Source organism: Vigna umbellata, chromosome 1, assembly GCF_029865625.1.
Source record: "Vigna umbellata cultivar VRB3 chromosome 1, Vumbellata_1.0, whole genome shotgun sequence".
NCBI classification, from domain to species: domain Eukaryota; kingdom Viridiplantae; phylum Streptophyta; class Magnoliopsida; order Fabales; family Fabaceae; genus Vigna; species Vigna umbellata.
Window position 1 is genome coordinate 13,235,267 of NC_142165.1, and position 16,494 is coordinate 13,251,760.

The window sequence follows — 16,494 nt, forward strand, 5'->3', positions numbered from 1 at the left end:
AATTGTTTTTTATGTACATTTTATTTTATTTTTAACTGAATTATTTTGACTATTAACATTAGTACTTATAAAATTTATCCAATATAAAATTATAAAAAAATTAACAAGATTAATTTGTTTTTACAACTATTTTTCCTTAACATGTTTTTATAATTTTAAAACCATTATTATATAATTATTTTTATATCTTTTATTATCATAAAAAAATGAATATACGGTTACATGGGGTATATTTCACTGGTAGATTATAAATTGTGTTGGTTAATTTTGCAGTTAATTGAGTAAAAAACTGCTACGTTCCCTATTTGAAAATAGAAGATTTTGTAATCAGAGTAAATTAAATTAAATAATATACATATACATAAATAATACAATTCAAAAGGGTAATTAAGTAAAATTCAGACTTAGTTAATTTGTTCACCTAGTCACATTGATCTTGCATTTTCCTTGTCTAAAGTAACTGCGAAAAGCAAAGACAAAACCCGAACAGCTCTTCCCTCTCTCGTTGTTGAATGCTTCCATGGAGTTCAGACCTCGCAATTACAGTGCCGAGCTTGAATCTCACGCCCTCCCTCGCGTAACCGCCGCTGCTCATCCTTTGTCTGCTTCACCTCCGTCTCCACCTCTCGCCCAGGTCCTGCTCATATCACAACTTCTTTCGCAATGTTTTTTCTTCTATTAACAGTTACGGTACCTTGACCGAGGAAAAAGGTGATCGTGACTATGCAAAATCAGTGCCGCTTTCACTGTTCCGAATGCATAAAAAAATATAAGATTTAGTTCTATCAACCTGAAATAAGAACATGCCTAGGATTTGAATCCTTCAGTTAAATTAATTTCTATTGTTCCTTCCTCGTTTAGAAGCCTTTATTCAATTCAATGTCGTACAATGGTTCGAAATCGATGTTGTTGAGCCGAGTGATATGATCATATGGCTAAAATATGATGTAATCTGGATAAAGATTTAAATGATCTTTGTCATGAATTGCAAGTTATTAGCATGCACAGTACTAAAATAATGCACTAAAAGCAGGGGAAAGAGGGTGAGGGCGGGACCGGTAAGGATTTGATTTAGTTACTACAATTTAAGACTTAGTAATTTCTGTTGATTTGCTTAATGAAAATATTTGTTGACTTGCTTGAAGTGAAAGTGTTCAAAAGCTCCGTGGTTATGTTTTTTAAGTTGGTTTGTGACCACAAAATTTTACATATATTTCACTTTCGACAATATTCATTTCTTTGTTAATATTCTCAATTTAGGTTGATGTTGTAGATCGTGGGAACAGTGATTTTTTTGATCCACTGAGAGGAACTGATAATGATGCAAATGCTGCTGCTCCTGATCATGACAACCTGAATGAATCTTCTGATCTTCAACCAACGAAGGAGTGGACCTCTTTCAGGAGATTACTAATGCAGAGGTTTCCTGTCTCCAAGATGGTTTCAGTTTCTTCAGTAAGTGCTACAGTATTTTCTTATTTCTTGTTTAAATAAGAAACTGTACTACATATTTTGTGGTATCTAAGATGGCTGAGAGAAAATAAAGTATGGAGCATTTAGAAGCATGTCAGTATGAGACTGCAGACAGTTCTTATTGGCTTTGAATGTTCTTAATTGTCATTAGGAGTATATCAGTTTAGACAATAGATGTGAGATTTGACAATTTAGATTCTTTGTTGTGGCTAGCTAGCGGAAAAGCTGGACATTTTCTGTTTGGAAAACTGTAGAACTGCATGATACTGTTTTATTGGTTTCCTTGCTATTAAGACATTGTCTAATTGTCTGCATTGGTGGATATTAATTATTATATACTTTTAATGAAGAGGTGTATCCGGCTGGAGTAGAAATCTTGACCATGATATTACTAATTATTCAACTATTTGGTAGTACCCTTAATATATTTGTTAGTACCCTTAGTTGTTTTTTTCGCCTTCAGCTATAATTGAGCCTGGGTATGGGCATTGCTGTGATTTTTCATTTGAATTGCCAGATAACACTGCTTATGAGCCATCTAGCAGATGCTTTGTTGGAAAATTTTCACAAACTTTGAAATGCTCTTATAAATTGTAGGATATAGCAGTTAATTACTGTTAACATCTATAATTTTTATTGTGCAATTGGCAAATATAGTATTGTTAGAGGGTAGGTCTTAATGTGAGCATTGGCAAATAATCCTTTACATTCTAAAACCAGTTTTGATCCTTTATTTTAACCCTTTTAGTTTTTCGTTATAATTATCTAATTATTTTTTCTTTAAATTACAGATGCCCGATGTTTTAATGAGAAGTGGAAAATGTATGTCTATACCTTTACATTGTTTTTACTTTTGTAATATCCTTTATTTATCTTCACTTAGTTATGTGACATCCCAATTTTCAGTACATGAGAAATCTTCAACAGCAATGCATTTGGAGGAATTGGACGATCCACAAAAATTTGCAGATGAGGGTGTCAAGACTATTACTTGGCAGGAGTATGTTTCTCGGCTACATGAGCTCAAAGATGAGATTACTCGTTCTTGGCAAGCTGAAGACAGGGTGACATCCTTAAAGTTATCAATAAAGGTAAACTTCAATGTATTTACTAATTTATTTTTAACATTATAGTTTGTACTCTGAAATAACCTTTTTGGTTATGAAATCATGAAAAATACATTTTTGTTTTATAGTTAGTTCATTCTGCTAGATATGATTTTATGTATGATTGTTGTTTAATTGATTGTCTTGAAGGTTTTGTCTCATTCGTTGATTGATGTTTGGTTTTGTTGAGTGATATTTAGTTTCTTTAGGTGCTGTATTAGAATCTAGGAAAATCTTAGATGCTGCTTTTATTATTGACGAGGTTGTTGATCATGTTACTTGAAGCATGGAGTTTTGTTGCAAAATTATATTTTGAAAGGTGCTGTGTTTGATTTTTATGATTCTTACCAAGAAAGGTTTTGGCAAGATATTGAATGACGTACTAACTTATATTCTTCTGGTGAGTTGTCTCTGCCATCATTCAAGAGAACCTCATGCTTGATCTAGAGGAGTAAAAAGTGGTCATATTAAGTGTTCAAATATGTCTTTGGGATTTGTGCAGGTTTCTCATTTACCATTTTTGTTTTTTTATTGTAGCCTTGTAGGTTTATGCCCATGGTTTTCCCTTTATTAGATAGTTTAGGGATTAATCAATTTGTATTTTCTTTTCTTCCTGTACTTTCTTCACTCTTAGAAATATTTTATATGCCAAAAAGAGTACAAATGTTGTTTAATTTTGTTTAACAATAATTTAAAATATAAGGGACTTTGAGAGAGGGCTCTACCCATTTGAAATATAAATCATTTTATACTTAGTTTTGAAGTAGGAGTGAAAACATACTGATTTATTTTCATTTATTGTCTAAGTTTATCTTGATTTTGATTGATTATGAAGGTCTAAAACAGATTATACTGTTTGCAGGTTGCTAAGCTTCTGATGGATACGTCAGTACTTGAGTTTTATCCTACGCTTTTTGTTCTTGTCACAGATATCATGGATATGCTTGGAAACCTGGTTTGGCAACGCATAAAGCGAAAAGCTGAGTTTTCTGAAGATGGAACTTTGCGCTGCAGCTTAGCAGGTCTTTTGTTAATTTGAAGCTCATTCACTATGGCTCTTATGCTAATAATGGTTTGACGTGGCATTTTTTTCATGCTAATGTTTTGAAAACTAAGGATTCTGTGTTTTAATTTATTAACGCATGTTAGTTCCTTAAAAGTCTGATAATAGGGATTGTAAGGATTGCAAGGTGATTTCAGGAGAAAGTGTTACTACACAACATCCTGTTGTGCCAATGCTTGCCCTGAAATACATCTAAATATTTAATCCTAATAAATTTGTACATTTAGGAAGAAGAATATATAACAAATAACATACAATACTTTGTGCATGTTAAACTATAAGTACTACTTTCTCAGCTCATGTTAATAATGGGTGGTCAGATATTTGGTTTAAGGTCACAGTCAATCACTGAGTTTTTGTTTGAGTGGGATGCTTCCAGCCATGTTGCATCTGGTTCAACAGAACTGTTACTGTCATGATACTTAACCAGACTAACCAGAAAACCATTTAATTGAACTACTTTGACCAGGCTCTTGTAATATAAATATTTACAAATATTATTATAATAACTTAATTAAGTTTTAAGTCCCTTATAAATTTGGATATTTTTAATTGATCCCTATTAAATATTTTTTTTATATTGAGTACTCAATTTTAGATTTTTGAATTGAGTCCCTTCAATTTAATTTTTCCGTTACCTGAGTGGCGCGTAACTGTTATCTTGTCCGTCATCTTGCTTGTTTGTATCCATGTGTTAAGAAATGTAACGTTTGTGTTTAATATAAAAGGATATTGCTCTTAATGTAAAACTATAAGTGACTTTTTGTTGTTTTTATTGAGAATGTGTTGGATAACAAGATCGTCATGCTCCTGTATTCTTCTACATCATCATTACCTACATTGACCAAGGGTTGATTGTCATCTCTACCATAATGTAGATGAGACAATAGTCCCTTGTTATCTAACATATTTTAAATGAAAGCAATAAAAGTCACTTGTCATTTTTACATTAACAGTGATATCTTAATATAAAAGCTCACATTTCTTGACACATAGAGACAAGCAAGCAAAATGACGGGGCAAATTGTTATCCACATCACTCAATTAACAAAAAATTAACGACAGACTCGATTGAAAAATTTAGAAATTTTGAGTAATCAATAATAGACAAAATACAATTAATAGACTCAATTGAAAATATCCAATTTGTGAAAGACTAGAAACTTAATGAAGCCTATTATAATTTATGAAGAACTTCTTTTGATGCAAGGCCTAATTGTTTCTAAAATGGCAGAAGTACCAATATTGCATGGGATTGGATACAGGTATCTGATGCAATACACAAATGTAATGTTTTTTTTAAATGAAGCAATGGGTATGCCAATTTATATTAAACAAAATTTGGATGTTATACTTGTTAAGAAATTAAAATGAAATTTATTGTTGTACGAATCTTATCCCATCACAAGTTCCATTGGCACTTCCCCTACATGTTCCTGGGTAATTATTTTGAGATTGGCCCACACTTTTACCATAGTGGACAAAGAAAGAAAGATATACCACAAATGTGAATGCCATTCTATTAGAGTATTGTTATCTACATCAGATAAGTATGTGATTATATATGCCAACATGTGGGAGTATCCTTGCATCATTGAAAGGTTTATCCATTAGAGGGACATCATAATTAGTAATTTATTATAGCCTCACAGATATAAGATGAATGATTGAAAATATGTTCACTGGGATATCCTAACTGCAAAAGGGTTTTCACCATCTCTAATATCAGACTCGCTGAATATTTTCTTTCTGAATCTTGTTTATTGGAACTAATTTGTACATGTCATACAAGCTTGATGATCTGCATGAGATTGATGGATCTCATAAAAGTCACATTATTTTTCTTAAATGATTTATTTGAATCTTGTAGAAAACTTTCAAGCAAGGGATATTTGTGCTGATGCCAAAGAAACTTGCTATAACTGGTTTAGCAAAATTGGTGCTGTGCAAGAGCTTCTTCCACGCATGTGAAGACCTTATCTTTGTCCTGTATTTAATTATTCCTTACGTTTTTCCACTAAAGTTATTTGTCTTCTCTTTCAGCTTATGTTGGTTTGAAACTTTCTGATGCCATGTTTACCTTTAGTTTCTTCATAATCACAGTTATAATTTTCTACGAATTCACTTTGAAAGACACATTGCTGTGATCTCTCTAAATTCACAGCCATCTATAATTATATTTCCATAATCTCAAAGCTAAGCCTAAATCCACTTCAACAAAGAAAATCACCTTGTTACAACTAGGCTACAAAAATTATATTTTTGGATGAAGCACAGCCTTGTTATATGTAAAAACCATTCGTCCATGGGCCTTGGCCTAGGTGCCTAACTGCTTATGCTTTTAAGATAATTTGGTTCTTGATATGCTATTATATGTCTTTGATCAGGTGCTCAGTACTCTGCCCTTTAATAATTTCTCTTCCACTCGTAATTAAATTATAATTTCAGCATATGATTTTAGTAGGCTGACTGGTGGCGGTGGTTCATCCATGATTCTATACAGATAGGACTTTAGTTGGGGTGTTGTAGTGTGTCAAAAAGAAAAGCAATCAAGCCCATTAAATAGCAGCTTAAGCTTTTGTTATGATTAGGTTTCAGTTCGAAATTGAGACTACAGAAGGTAAATAGTTTTAAAATACATGAGTTTTAATAGTAAAAAGTTAGACAGGCTATGTGTAGAATATTTATGGGTTACTAGTAATATGGAGTTACCACTAGTTTGCAGATATTTGCTTTGTTGTGGGGTGACTTTAGTTGGAACCTTTTATATACTGTTAATACAGTGAAGATTAGGTTTAATGTGACAACTGTCAAACACTTTGTCTGTCAATATTGCTTGAAAATTTGCTACGGAATAGACCTTTCTTCTGAAAAGTTTGAAAGGTTTTGCTAATAACATTTGAAAGGCCGTTGCCTGGAAGAATGTTCTCTCTGACGGTGTTTTCTGAATGGATATCTGAAATTGTACTAGTTACTTGGAGCTGGCAATTTTGCCTTGCTGGTGCTTTCTGCTTGACCAACCTTTAGACAGCCTCCGGCGATTGGTAATGATGACCAGAGGATTAGGAGATCCAGTGGCATCTGCGTATTGCCGTCTTTATATGGCTCACTGTGCTCAGAAGTTACCTTCACATGATATAGGTATTTTTTTTTCTGATATTATATGTGTACCCTTAGGATGTGTAAAACATGTACACTGAAACAGAGGAGCCCTTTTATTTAACTGATAAAATAAATCTATATGTTTCCAAACATGTTTTGGTCTAACCTTTACGAATGCATATTTGCATATGCAATTGTTCATCACTATGATTCACATCGACATGTATTCCATACACCGATTCATCTCACCCTTGAAAATATAGGAGATGAAATGTTGAGATATGCTTAAAGATATATGCATATATACAGTTCACAAAATAAAACAAATATTACTATAGCTTTTTTAAAAACCATATGAAAAAATTATTAAATATTTTCTAAATGTATACATAAATAGTGAGCGAGAATTGTTTTTATCCATATTTGTTGTCACAGTGTTTTCTTTTTTTATTTATGTGTAACTCAGATCAAATCCTGAAAATGGTTTCATGGAATAAATCATAAAAATTATATATTTTATGTTTGTTTAATGTTTGGAATAATATAAAAAATAAAAACAATGGTAGTTAAACACTAAAAAGAAAAAAATGGCTATAGGAAAAAATTGTGACTGTTATATATATTAGTTGAATGTTATATCGGACTCTAGTTTAGGAAAATCGGGTAGGGTTGTGTTGTCTTATACAACATGGATAATAAAGTCTTACCCAAAGGACAATGCAAATTCATAAAACATGATTGTTAGCTGTACACCAATAAGCAATAGTGTTAGCTTCATAGCACTTTTTCTTATCATTTTTAACAGCTGACTGACACTTACGTATCCAAAAGTATTCGTGTTAGATATGTCCTACATAGGGATGCGCAGGCCTGATCCATGTATCAGTGCATCACAGGTTCATCATAATGCTCTAACACCCCTACAAACGGCAATCCAAGACCTAGTTGTGAAATATTATATACTCTTTAGTGCCAGTACAGTTACTAATACTTTGGTTTAGAGTTTTTTGTATTTCTTTCAAAAATTTCCAAATTTAGAAAGCTATAGAGAATTTGAAAAGTCAGCTGATAAAGACATTATTTACCAGTTATTCAGATAAAACAGAAACAATTAATCTAGATGACTGCTTCACATACTCTCTCTTATATGAAATTTTGTGCTCTATAGCAGTGCTTATTTGCCTCTAATAAAGTTCTCTTGTTCTTTCTCCCAAATTGGATGAAAAGGACGCTGAGTTTGCTCGTTCTGAATTTAATGTATCTGATTCCTGCAACATACTTCTTTCTTGTGTTTATTTTCATAAAACTTATTTCATACGTTGTGCAACTGAAACAGGCTATCTTATTACATGTATGAATGACATCAGAGTTATTTTAATGCAAATCTTGTCAGCCAATGAAAGATCTCATAAAAATGTTGAAGTCAACAAAAAATTGCAAGTGAGTTTGATGGAACCAACCATTGAGTATATTATGAAGTGTGTATTTAATGGGTTGACTCAGGTACGTAATGAAGTTTCTCTTCACAAGTATACTTGTTATGGGCGATATTATATATAATATGATCATGTTTCCACATATCTTGGTTATGTGAAAGTGTATAATTGAAATTTCATTGATTGGTTGGTATCTTTGCTCTTCTATTGTGATTTTTACATGAACATTTCAAGTGAGTGGAAATGAAGGTTGGGTAAGCACATATAGTAAGCTAAATGGTTGTGGGTTTTGTGATTATAATATTGAAAAGTCAAGTTTTATTATGTCATCTATATACTGCATCAGACAGTAGAAAAAAGAAAGTCAGATATTTCTTTTCTGCTTGTCTTCCTTCTATATCCTGTGTTTTATGCTGATCTAAGTATGTCTTTGCTGAAGAGACAAGCCAATGAAGTTCTGTCAGAGCTTGGATTGATGAAGAATCAGCAGGATTTGGGTAGTGTTTCATGTGTTTCAATCATTCTTCATCATTTACTGAAGGAGCTCCCTATTGAAGTAGTTAGTACCAACGTTGTGCAGATCCTTCATCTCATTGAATTTAGCAAGGATAATTCCTTTGGTCAGGTAAGTTTTTTGCAATTTCTATGATCCCTTGAATTTAACAGTATCTTTGTTTTCGTTTTTCCAATTTGCAGTTTTATTGTTTTCTTTTTGGTGATACAGCATTTGAATTACAGACTGCTTGGATTCAGGCTGTATGAAAGAAAATCCCCTGTTCATATTGTCAATACTGTGTTAGATAAAGTTATCCAGGTATATATAGAATTATAATCCACCTTGCATCATTTCAGAGTTACATTCTCAATGGTGTATATTCCTTTTAATCTCCACCCTTGGTCTATTACACCTTGAGAGGGAAACTTTATTATTTTAGTTTCTTTCATTAATACATTATCTTCTCCATCCCTCTTCCTCTTAATTTTACCAAACAGATATAGGAGGAGGAAGTGTATATCTTATGATAGGGAATCTCCTCAAAACAGAAAAACATAAATGATAAACAAATCAGAGAGTAAACATCTCAAATAGATTTTATAACTGTTATTTGGTTGAGTAGACTTTATATGGTATCAAAGGTGTGTCATCTCTTATTATGTCAAATATTATAGACTTTAGAGTGCAAGGAAAGAATAGAAAAAGGTAAGAGATGGGCCACACTTGGTGTGTCTTTGTATTTGTTGTTTTTTATTGCTTGCTTCTTCTACGAGAATGTATTATTGCTAGGTCTTGCACTCTTTTCTTCAACATATTCTCTTCTCCAATAATTCTTGAGTGCAATGTAACCAAAACAAGTATAGAAGGAGGAAGTATATGCTGAAGATATAGAATTGTCTTAAATGTGCAAAATATAAACGATGAAAGAAGAAAAAAAACTCTTTTTTTATAAAAACCCAGAAAAATTACGTATGTGTACATCTATCTAATCTTTGCATGTTTAATGAAGATAATCCTTGACCTTTTCTTGTAAAATAACTACAGAACAGCAGGACTAGTTGAAATATTTATTGAAACACAAAGACACTTGAACTCCATACTACTGCAATGTTATTATCGTCCAAGAGACTTCTAAAGAGAACATCTCTGTTCTGGAACTTACGAATACAACACCACCATAAATGTTCCCATTCCATAATACTAAATTAAGCATTACAAAGTAAAAATGCTATATGCCATAACTGCTATTAACCTCAAATCGTACTACCCACTCACTTTGACCAAATCACATACTGCAGGGCATAATTGCCATTTGGTACACTACCCTCTTCTGGAATAAACATTTCAAATTGAAGGTCTTGGAGATGTGTCTCCATCAAATGACACACGAAATGTAAAAGCATGTATAAACTTTTGGTTGAGCCACATCATATTCTACATCTATTTCTCTGCTCTGTATTCTTGGTATGTGTTTCCTTATTGGTTAGGTAACTATACATGAGAATAGGAGGCTTAGGGTAAGTCATTAACATCCGTTTCCTAGCTGTTGAAAATTGTTTGGTCAGATGTAATTATTATTAGATATTGACTTTTAAGGAAAGTCTAACGAGTTAATGAGGATAGACCCAAAAATCAAGGGAGTGGAGGTTGATTCTGCCTTATATGTAATTAATTGAAAGCTAAGTAATCATATAATCTTTCTTTTCCTTAGTATTTTATAAATAATGTAAACATCCACTTGTTTCTAATACTTGTACGTATACATACATCTATATTTAACCTATGATACCAGCACTCCCCCTTATTTTAAAACAAAAAGGATTTGTTTTTGTAGTTCATTGAACATCTTAGCTTACCACTTATGGTCAATTTGAGTATATGGTAATTTTTACCTGAGTAAAAAAATGTTTACTTTCTGAGATTTAGTCTGAACTACTTTTATGAGCATATTTTCAACTGTCATTTTTTTTCTCCTAGTATTTCATTTGTTCTCTAATTTGGCTGCAACTCTAGGTTATTGGTCTGTATGATAGCCTTGATGAATATCTGAAGGTTGTAGATGCTTATACTGATCTTATTCTTCAGAATCGGATGGTAAGTTCAAGTGAGTGAGTACAATCAGACATTTACTAGTTCTCTATGTCTTCTGAGTAAAACTTCTAATTAAAAAGTTTATTTTGAGATTATGTTTCTTCCTTTTTTTGGATGCACTAATATGTTGACTATTTTATAGAGCATAGATGATTTGGGCTTATTTAGGCAAGCTTAGTAATCACTTTTTTTTCCTATGACTGTTTTAAAATATTAAATTTTGAAGGTTTAGATATTTAGTTATCATTTTTTTATAATGTAAATTTGATACAGGAATATAAACTGAAAAGAAGAATTGAAGGAAAGAACTATTGTTATATATCATATTCCTTGTTCTTATAATAAATTTTTTAAGATACCATTTGTCATTATTTACTTTGTCAAGCCTCAACAATCAATTGCTTTACATGATTCTCTCAAAGGGTCTTGCTTAATGTCAACGTCTCCTTCCCAGTAGTTCCAGTTTGGTCAATCTGGGGCTTCATAGTTTTTAATATACAACTTTCTTAATGCCTATCTCTGAGATTGAACATGGTCCTTCAAAATGGAGATGGATGTTGTCAGTTACTAAATTTGATTTTTTAGTGCTGAATGAAATTTAGCCGTTGAAAGGAGGTGGAAATTACGAGAGAATGATGAGACAAGATAAGAATCGCAAAGGTCTTATTGAATTACCAATAGTAATTGTCTTCATTTCCTATGAGCTGAAATGATAAGCAAGCTAAGAATGCAAACAATTCCCCAGAAGTAACAAAAGATCAATTTCTAAATTCTGGAGCTAAGTTTGCAACTCCTTTGTGCAAGGACGATATACTATTCCCCTTTATTTGCATTCTTTCTTTCTATCTATTGATATGTCTTAGTATGTTCTTTAAGTGGACAATCGTGAGCCAAACATCTATATTATAATTTAAAGAAAATCCATAGAAAACATTGAGATTTAAACTCTATTCCTTGATGGATTAAGTGCTATCCAATTACAAAGGTTTGTATGATTATATATATGTACCTTTCACTTTCAAATGACTATTATTTTATACTTCTGTGATCTTTCCTCTAAATGCAACCCATTATTCCAGAATAACCATTTGAATGCCATTTTGGAAGGCATTTCAAATCGAGCTTTGAATAAAAGAGTTACAGAGGATGAAATATTAAGCTTGCAATCTCTCATTTTGAAGCTTCTGTCTCATTTTAAGCATCTGGAAGATGTTTTTTCTCTGGTAGGTTCCAATAATATCTTGTACCTAATCATCTTTCTGTGTATTTGTCTCCGTCATTCATTCTTCATTACATCTGATATAAGTACTAGTTATGATTTGGTTTTTTGTTGTTATTATTTTGTAGGTTCAGTTTCCTGAAATCTTAGATGTAATGTATGGCAAGTCACAGGATGTTGTCTTTCTGCACATCCTTAATATGGTGACAAGGTACCATTTATAACAAGCATTTTGTTTTATTAGAAGAATTGGTGTGCCAAGAATCAAATTGTAGACGTCTTGGTTGGAGGGTTTGATATTATGTGATCAACCAACTATACCAAAAATTTCTGCTATTAGGTGAAGTGAAATGAACAGTTTTATGCAAGTATTTGACAATCTGTTATAATTTGTCAAACAGGAATGATCACATTAGTGATCCGACAAGCATACAGTTGCTTTTTGAAATTGCTCAGACACTACATGATAATATAGAGTTTATGAATGTGAAAGATGATGATGGCCAAATGGCACGTTCAATATCTCGCTTTGTGCTCATGGTAACACGATCCTTTTGATATTATTTGGGTCTATGATCTCTTTCTTTAGTTGTGATAATTATTTTTTCATGATTGATTAGTTGACTCTTAACTGCCTCTATTTACTAGGTAGATTATGGAGCAGAGATGGAACAGCATTTAGCTTTTTTGGTTAATTGTCGAGGAGCGTTTGGTAGATTCAATGAACTTAAGGTTTGTCCTTGTTTTTCCTTGCGTTGTTGGCCAAAAAAACCTCGTAACACAGTGATAAAGTTATCATACTTTCTTGCAGGAAACTCTTGTTCACTCTGGCAATTCTTTAGCAATTCAAGCTTTGAAATGTGCCAAGAAACATCTGAGTTTTTTCAAGGCATGTGTTACATTTAGTGAAGTCACAATACCTTCTGTCTCTGCTCACAGGCAATTTGATCTTTTTCTAGAAACTGCAGAGGTAGGTATGCCAGTTTTTGGCACATCAAAATTTCTTGTATACTTGCTACTTTTATATTTTCAAGGATTCATAATTTGAATTTTTCAGGTTGCATTCTTAGGGGGATTGGTTTCTCATTCAGATGGGTTAATTGATTCAGCGATCACATGTTTGCATACCTTAGACATAATTGATGGTTAGTTGATATGTAAACTCTATATTAGTTGCTCACTCATTGTGGAAGTATTAAGAACAATACTTCAAAATTGAATGCATGTAATTTGTTATCTGTGGCATGTCTATTTTGTGGAATTTATTCAATGCTAATTTTGTGTTCAATGATGAAACAGTGGTGCTTAAAATTTTCAGAACAAGTATCTGAATTCCAAACTATAATTTATTCTACATTTTGATAACTCAATTCAGTCAATTGTGTTGGAGAAGAAAGCCCAATAATTTTGGCCTATTTTTTCCTCTTTTATCCCCTTTGTTGAATATCTGATTATTTGAGGCCATTTATGAACTTTCTAAAATGTCCACTTTTGTCCCTTTTGTCAAATATCTAATGATTTGAAGGCAATAATTTAAACAGCTTTTTATTTCTCTATTTTATCCCTTTGTTGTATATCTAATGATTTTAATGCATTTATGAATTTTGTAAATCTTTCAAAGGCCCAAAATCTGACCAAGGCTTCTTATAACATATAGCTTAGAAGCTAATGTGGAAATTTATATATTATACAGATGAGTCTCCAATAACATGTAAAAGAATACATTAATTGTGCCACCATGGCTTCTATCTAAGACTGATTTCTTGTCTGTCTCTATGACATTCTTAGAATCTAAATCTGATTGACTGTTGATTTGCTTTATTTTGTAGGCTTCCGAACTCCAACTGATGTTGAAGGACTAGTTTCATCTATTAGAAAGTTATGTGGCTTCTTAATCATGGTTCCAGGTTGTAAAAATTATTTAAGTTTTTCACATTCATAATAGACACTTTAAAATCTCTCTTTTGGGATGTCACCGCCATTAAAATTTGTAATAGAAAAGTAAATGTACTGGGTTAGAGATCTAGTTCCTTTTTTCCTCTTCTTTGTATACATGTATTTACTATGAATTTCTTATACTTTACTGAAGGTACATTAAGTCTACCAGTCACCTATTTCCCAAATAACTTGTTTACATTAATCAGCTCCCGATCTTGGTAAGTTTTCTTTGGGATATATAATGATTGAAGCTTCTTGCCACCCTCCTTTGAGAATACTTTCCTTATTATTTAAACCTCTCTTTTCCCTTTCTGTGTCTTGTTTGATGAATGAATTGAAATTGAAAACCCTTGCAGGTTTGAACCAAAAATGAGGACGCAGATTTTTTCAGCTATCATATTATTACTGACAACTCAATCACAAAAGAGATTGCCATATCATGCAAATACACAGGTATAGGTGTAAAGCTTTGCATCTCCTTATTTTGTCTTTGCTATTAAAAGGAAATTTTCAATTCCATTTATGGAATAAAGATAACATATCATTTGTTCTTTCATTCCAAGATGGATAAAACAAATTGAAGTTAAAAGAGTATTTAGAGAAGTCTTACTTCTGTTTTGTGTCCAAAGTGATGGATTTAAGTGTCATTTGGTGGTCATACATAGCTCCAGTACGAGTATAGGTCTAAGGTTTAAGCTTATGCAATACGATATTCTCAGCCGGTTAGTGAATCAACCTTGCAGTGCTTGCTGTCTTATCAGCAAAGATCAGTATTGTCCTTGTCTGCCTATGAATTCATCTTCCCCAGTTAATTAATATATACTTAATCACATCTTACCACTTGGGAGCATTTCTTTTCCTTTAGGCACGGCCTGCAGGAACTTAGAGGTGGAGAGGTGAGACTATATTATTATATCCACTCATCATTGAAATTAAGATAGTCTGTAGAAGTCATAATCCCTAGTTTCAGATGTTAGTTCTTATAATCAGTTTTTCCAAGATTTTCTTTAGTTTCACCTGTTTTATCTTACTTACACTAGTTTTGTAAATCACGGTTCCTGACAAGTAGTGGTTTATGGTTTATGTATCTAAAGCGTCAGAGTAATATATATTTTTTCTTTCCAGACTCCAGGCAATGACATGTTATACTATGGGGATTCATCTTACAACCAAGAACTTGTTTCTTTGTCTAAGCTCGTTCTTGAGAACCTGCTTAGTGCTGTTCAACAGGAACCTTCCCAGGTATCATCATTTTATCTAAATTTGTTGTTTGATTTATTTAACCAATTATAAATACTGGTTTATTGTGCTAAAATATAGGCTGCTCGAGGAATTATGGCACTTGAAGCTTGCAATTGCATTGCATCATCTTTTATGGTAAGCTGTTCTTTAGTTGTTTGAACTTTCTTCTCATTATCATTGACGTGGGAAAAAGGAGGATTCAAATTTCAATTTATAAATTCTTGAAAAACATTACAAAACTATTTCCGGTTTAGGAATACTACCCAGACCAATGGGTATCTAAATCAAAATGAAGTTAACCCATTAACTGGGTTTGTAGCGTGTCTATATGTTTTGCGGAGTAGTATCTAAATCATGCCCAGAGTCTACCACAGCCTTCTGATAACGGTTTCTTTCTTGATTAATGGCAGCTAAACAGTGAATTATCACCTGTTTGCCTTACACTGATAGAAACTGCCAAGTCATGTTTGAGTGCCCAAGACAAATACCTTCAGTCAACCATTCAACTCTTAAACAAACAATGCCCAACTCTCTAGGGACAATGGTATCCACTTCTGTATGATTTGCGCTCTTGCCCTTCTCTCCCTTTTCATTATTTTTCTTTCTTTTGAAGGAGATGATTTTCATTTCGTTTTTATAGGAATCAAATATATTGTTTCTAAATTTGGAGAACCAAATAAAAACAGGCTCCATATTAAATTTTACATGTTTTCAATTGTCTCTATTATATACTTTTCCTAACTGAATATTTAACTAATTTTGGTTGGCTAATGCATCTAACAAAATTATTAACGATTGAGTTCTTGTCATTGATTCTCCAATTTGTTCCATAAGTGCCTTTAACTCAGAATTATCCAGTTATTGATCCCGATCCCCATTTGAAAGCATATTGTTCTGGTTGTATTTTCGATCCACTAAACAAAAATATGTAAGAAACATTCAAGGTAAAGATCGAGTAAATAATCCAATAATGTATCAGACTTTTTCGTCAAGAGAATTCAGAGTTTCTTTGGTTCTATCAGATAAATTTGTATTTATTATATGATTTGATATTGAAATTCTTATCATAGTTCTCACCTGAGAATGAAAGGATGAATATGGAAGGGACTTTCTTTTATACTGACTCCAATTTCTTAATGAATCACTAACTGGTTTTTGTACCTTTATATTTTTTTTTACCACCTCACCAGGGTATTGACGAAAATTTATGTTAAAATTCCTGTACTTGTCCTAAAATGCTTACGGGTGCATCAAAAACCAGGAAGTGTTCTATTAAATATATTTTGAAATAAGGATTCGAAATTGTGTAATTCATAATTATTTTGGAT

At 32.3% G+C, this 16,494-nt stretch overlaps 1 protein-coding gene across 1 annotated transcript; it reads left to right on the plus strand.

Annotated features, from left to right (window-relative positions):
* Positions 1–439: 439 nt before the first annotated feature.
* LOC124832823 (uncharacterized) lies at positions 440–15,870 on the plus strand. The gene is given in 24 exon segments (XM_088095772.1): positions 440–634; positions 1,261–1,455; positions 2,265–2,295; positions 2,380–2,564; positions 3,442–3,601; positions 5,513–5,609; positions 6,614–6,783; positions 8,081–8,247; positions 8,620–8,805; positions 8,905–8,994; positions 10,690–10,770; positions 11,847–11,990; positions 12,115–12,197; positions 12,388–12,526; positions 12,635–12,718; positions 12,798–12,956; positions 13,044–13,131; positions 13,816–13,893; positions 14,076–14,142; positions 14,281–14,377; positions 15,050–15,166; positions 15,245–15,301; positions 15,577–15,685; positions 15,688–15,870. Coding segments are annotated over 24 exon segments (2,739 nt in total). The 5' UTR covers positions 440–520; the 3' UTR covers positions 15,729–15,870.
* The last annotated feature ends 624 nt before the right edge of the window (positions 15,871–16,494 follow it).